The 5,741-nt window shown below is 55.2% G+C and overlaps 1 protein-coding gene across 1 annotated transcript; it reads right to left on the reverse strand.

Moving 5' to 3' along the window:
* Positions 1-480: 480 nt before the first annotated feature.
* LOC147979458 (uncharacterized) lies at positions 481-1,041 on the reverse strand. Its single transcript, XM_087515214.1, has one exon. The coding sequence runs from the start codon at positions 1,039-1,041 to the stop codon at positions 481-483; it is 561 nt and encodes a 186-aa protein (XP_087371340.1).
* Positions 1,042-5,741: the final 4,700 nt, after the last annotated feature.

Consider the following 5,741-nt stretch of genomic DNA (forward strand, 5'->3'; position numbering starts at 1 on the left):
GGTGCATACCACTATCGGAGTGTTCATGGGCTCGCATCGAATGTCGTGTGTGTATGCAAACTTTTCTGACATAAATGAATGTGATGCTCTAGAATCCAATAAAACAGAAGCCGGTACTGAATTAACAAGGAGAGTACCCATCATAGTGGCATGCTGGTCTTGAGCTTCATTCAGATCAATGTTGTTAGCCTGCCCACGACCATAAGGTCGAGCATTTTTGTTGCAGGGTTGATTGTTACCACGAGCATTAGAAGGCAGAGCCAGCTGATTCTGATTCTGAGGGGAGTTCCTGGAACGGTGACCTGGAAGGCCACACTTGAAGCACAGACCATCATTGGGATTGGGAGCAAGAGCTTGGGGTGTTGCAGTCCGAAGAGGCTGCCTCGTTGGTGGAGGATGCAGACGCAGAGCAGCATAGGACTGTCTTGGTGTAGGTGAAGTTGGGCAGTACATGCTATGGGAAATCCATATCCGACGCTTCTATGCTGATGGGCCCGAAGATGAGCCAACGTCACGGCTGTGCCTGAGGGATCCATGGTGTTCCTGAAGACCAGTATCAACCTGAATAGCCTTGTTCACTATGGTGGCGAAATCAGCAAAGTCATGCACCAGGAGCGCTAGCTTGATATCAGGGTGAAAGCCATCACGAAACTTCTCTTGCTTACGAGTATCAGTAGCAATGTCTTCTTCAGTGTAACGGGACAAGTCCAAGAATTCCCGCTGATAAGCATCTACAGACTTGTTGCCTTGGGTGAGGTTGTGGAACTCGCGCTTCTTCTTGTCCATGATTCCTTGAGGAATGAAGCGGGCACGGAAAGCAGCTTGGAAATCCGGCCAAGTGATGACTGTTCTAGTAGGTAGGGTATGCATGTAGCTGTCCCACCATTGAGCAGCGGGAACCTTCAGAAAGAAAGATGCAAAGGTGACATAGCTAGCAAGGGCCACACTAGCAGACTCCATTTCATACGTGATGTCGCGCAGCCAGTCATCAGCATCAAGGGGTTGAGTTGAGCTACGGTAAATAGTTGGGTTGAGGTGCATGAAGTCCTGCAGAGTTACTGGGCTGGCTGTTGATTCATGTTCGTACAAGGAAACTGAGCCATCATTCCTTCTATGAACTGCCGGTTCAGCTCAAATTGTTGCATCATTCCAGCAAAGAATTTGGGTGGTGGTGGATCGTTGGCACCACAGCCACGGCCGGTGGATCTAACCATCCTGCTAACATGCAAAGACAAGGATCATTCATGATGAAACATGCATAATGAAAGAGGTACGATGGATACCACTTCGTAGTCAACACGACAGTGTGTGTACTATTCAAAATACTATTCTAAGGAAAAACTATGGCTTATCCAACTTTGGGCTGAATGTGGTCATGGGACCCTAATGTTAGAGTTTGTAAATTCGTTTAACCTGAATGGAAGAGAGATCAGAATCCCAGAGTATAGACGAGGAGAAAATGATCCTACTACCACCCAATGGCGACGTGGGCCCGTAAGACACACAACCATGTTAGTAAAAGTTTTTTTGTGACTACACTCAACTTCGGCCAAGTAGTGGGAAAGGTGGCTACCTACAGGCAGTCGGCCCTGATACCAACTTGTGACGCCCTCGATTCAATTGTACACTAATAATACACGCAAATGTGTACGATCCAGATCAAGGACTCACGAGAAGATATCGCAACAGAACTCTAGACACAAATTAAAATAATACAAGCTTTATATTACAAGCCAGGGGCCTCGAGGGCTCGAATACACAAGCTTGAATACACAAGAGTCAGCGAAAGCAACAATATTTGAGTACAGACATAAGTTAAACAAGTCTGCCTTAAGAAGGCTAGCACCAAAGCAACAGCGATCGAAAAGGCAAGGCCTCCTGCCCGGGAGCCTCCTAACTACTCCAGGTCGTCAGCGGCCATCACGTTGTAGTAGGCACCCTCAGGGTAGTAAAAGTCATTAGTGGTGTCGTCTGGCTCCTGGGATCCGTCATCTGGTCGCAACAAATGGGTATAGGGGAAAAGGAGGTAGCAAAGCAACCGTGAGTACTCATCTAAAGTACTCGCAAGACTTACATCAGATCTAAACTAAGTATGCATCTGTATCAAAGGAAATGGGCTGTATCTGTGGACTAAACTACGGAATGCCAGAAGAGAAGGGGAAAGCCTAGCCTATCAAAGGCTAGCATCTTACAACATTTAGAAGAGTATAGATCAACATAATGTAAAGTAGTAGTAGTGTTACCAACCTCGGCCAGAGATCCTTTCTCGACTCCCTACAAGAAAGCAATCCTAGAGCCATATTGTCCAGTTATCACCTCAATTATCCTGTTCTAGTTGTATCGATCGAGATACAACTCCAAGTGTCCGTTACCGTAGGACAGGCTATCGATAGATGTTTTCTTCCCTGTAGGGGTGCACCAACTTACCCACCACACTCGATTAACTCCGGCCGGACACACTTTCCTGGGTCATGCCGGGCCTCGGCCAAACAATACGCCGCAACCCGACCTACGCTTAATAGAGAGGTCAGCACACCGGACTAAGCCTATGCCCCTAGGGGTCATGGGCCATCTCCGAGTGAGCAAGATGCCCAACGTCATATGGCCAACTGGAACCTTTAATGATTCTGTCAAGGAGTGGCAATAGCAGTGGTTTTACATCACTGAGCCGTGCGGCAAGGAATGGTCCGCTCTCCCGAGTTTCGATCCGTGCCCCTCTGCGGCTTACATCCTGGGTTAAGAAAGGCCTGGACTGGTCCTCGTCCGACAAACTATCGGTGCTCCAGACGCGCGTTAAAGATATGGGAGATAAGAACATTGAACTTGTCAACGTAGTCCAGGTGATGTTAGTACGCTGGGTACTGCCTTGTCAACACCGGACTTGCAATCTATGGGAATTCGATCCGGCCAGGCACCAAACCTTGCGAGGGTTCTTCGGCTCCTCGCACAAGGACATTTGGAAGGTGCATTTCAAGTCCAGCAAATTATGGCCAGTCTCCTCCGAGGACCGTGGGTACCAACCGTCCTGCCTTGCAAGTTCGGTGACTTTATCCAACTTTTCTATCCGCATGACCCAAAGGAAGCGCTTAACGCGTGTTATTCAACTCTCCCAGGGCTGGATGAAGAAGGAGGAGCGGATCCATTGTCCGGCCCCGCTGCCCGAAGACCCGGCCATCCCACTTCTGATGAAGATGTTGGTCCCGGCGCCTTACAAGGTGCCGAAGAAGACGGCCAAGACGGAGGCCAAAAAGACCCGGGTCGGCCTTCGTCGCCGCGGCACTTCGGACACAATATCTGTCGGTGTTCTGGGAACGGGGGTCCCCAGACTTGCCTGCCTGCGGCCTGCGGCGTGGCTCAAAGGGGGGCCCAGCACGGCCCATCTTCACCAACACAAACTCAAGACCCTCGCGAGGGGCCAAGCCTCGCGGGGCGGACGACACAGAGCTTCCTCAGGCACGGCCTTGTCAGACTGGCTCACGAGGAGGCGGAGAGATCAAGGCGGGGTACCTCGTGAGGTGCCCGTGACGCAAGCCATGACGACTCAGGGCGCCAGGCGGGTGCCAGCCCGCGCAGCGTCCTCCTTTCCTCTTTGGTGCAAAGGGGGCAAGCACATCTGCGGAGTACCGAGGCGTCAGGCAAAGGTTGCCATTTCGGTGCAACGAGACCAAGACCAGGAGGACTACGAGATGGAGGTCACTGTGGAGCCCAAGACGGCGTCATCACCAGAGCTTTGCGCAGGCGAAGACTACTTTTGTCAGGATAGTTGATACTTGCTGTCCCCCTTCAAATTAGCCCGCCATTGTTGGCTCCCTTCCCGCTCAATATTTGGGGAGAGGACCAGGGCCACTATAAATAGGACCGGCCACCCACGTAGCAAAGGGTTCGGCCCAGTCTCCTCCAAGGGCTCGACAAGCAGAGAGGTGGCAAGCAGAGAGAGAGAGATAGAGAAAGGTGGCTGAACTCCTCCCAGCAGTTCATCGCCCCAGCCAAGAACAGACCCTCGCGAGGCTGTTCTCCCTTGGATTGTTCATCATCATCAGCCCAAGAGGCAATCCACCACACAACACACTGGAGTAGGGTATTACACCACAACGGTGGCCCGAACCAGTATAAACCCTGTGTCCCTTATGTTCTTCTTTTCATAGCTTTGATCCTAGCGTGGCGGAGGGGTGCAGGAAGGTAGGAGGCCAAATCTCCGCGCGCACCCCAGTGTTCGAACCTCAAGGGTCTGCCGGAACCTGAAATCCGACATTTGGCGTGCTAGGTAGGGGTGCGCCGGAATTCGTCCTCCACCGCTCCGTGCCCCGTCGTGTCGTCATCACCATGCCCGGCGACCAGGAGGGCAACCCAGACCCATGGGCTGCGTGGCCTGCCCGCGCAGAACCGCTCGCCTCGGGCGACCCCGTGCACCACGCAGCTCGCGGTCCGCAAGGCGCTACGGGCCATGGGCGACGCGGACAGGCTTCGACAACTCTTACATCGCGGCAGGCGCGGTCGGCAGCAAGGGCCTCCAATCACGCTGCGACCACGACACCGTACACCCGCAGGGAGTAGGCGAACTCGAGAGCCGCACTCATGGTGGCCCGAGAGCTGCTGCAGTGCAGACTGCTGGAGGGTGGCCACGACGTGCTGCTGGAGCGAGTGGCCGAGCTCCTAAGCTTCGCCGCCTCGGGGGCTCACCCCTTCTCCACCCAGCTCCCATCTCAAGCCCAGGGCGACCCACGCGGGGGCCCCGCGCGCGCCCGCGGGCTCCAAGGCTACTCCGACGCCAGCAAAGCTGTCAGCGCCGGATCGGCGGTGGCGCTGCCCCCGTCCCCGGTCCGCAAAGAAGAAGGACTCAACGCGACCCGTGGCCCCAGTGGGCGGCCGCGCTGCCACCCCACGGTGGGCGCGTCAGGCAGGACCGCGTGGCATGCGGGGCATTAGGGTGTGGCATTCGGGATGACGGCGCCGGAGGAATACGTGTCCCTCATGATGGATCAAGGACACCCTCACGAGAACGGACAAGGCTCGCTCCTCAGCCCAAGCTGGGGGGACGAGGCACTAGAAGCTGAGCCTTTCCAGGAGCCCCGGGACGGTCCCACTGGCCACGCTGGAGGCAACGATTATCGGGTACCGCTAATTCTACAGGAGTAGGTATACGCTAATCATGGATCTCAGGAGGTGCAGGTCGCCGCAGCAAGCAGCTGCCCCGCTCCCACAGTCTCCTACCCCTCGGGAGGAGGGCGCAGGGGGCTGCAGGAGAGAGGCAGGGATTCGACATCTCCACCGCGGCGTTCGGAGCAAGGCGTTCTCAGGAGGTAGGCCCTCCGCTGGGGAGGTGCCCCAGGGCCTGCCCCCGGCGGAGGACCCGTGGTCGTCGGGGGAACCGCTGGCGACCGCTCTACCCCATCGGGCGGCGTCCTGGTTTCCGGTCGTTGCTGATGGCACTAGAGTGTGGCGCAAGGCAGGGCCCTCATCTGGCGATATGAAGCAAGGCCAGTACCTGTGAAGAAGGCCCAGTGCCTGTGAAGCTCGCCGCCCCATGACACTCTCACGTAATAATGAGTGGGGCTATACACGCCCCGGAGTCTTAGGGGTGCCGGCCTCAGGCCCTGGGGCTCCCTCCCACGCCCAGTGGCAGCACTTAGCTCCGCGCTGGTGAGAAGACGTCCAAGACTAGACTAGGTGCCGGACATGGCCTTTTGTTTGCTTTTGTTGCTCTTCCCTTTGGTTGCCGCTTTCCCCCGCTGGATTGAAGT

Source organism: Triticum urartu, chromosome 3A (assembly GCF_056163025.1).
Source record: "Triticum urartu cultivar PI428250 chromosome 3A, HENAU_Tu73, whole genome shotgun sequence".
In the NCBI taxonomy this organism is placed as follows: domain Eukaryota; kingdom Viridiplantae; phylum Streptophyta; class Magnoliopsida; order Poales; family Poaceae; genus Triticum; species Triticum urartu.

What these genes read in the sequence shown, in the direction of transcription:
- LOC147979458 (XM_087515214.1), bottom strand. Translation starts at nt 1,041, where the DNA reads ATGCACCTCAACCCAACTATTTACCGTAGCTCAACTCAACCCCTTGAT.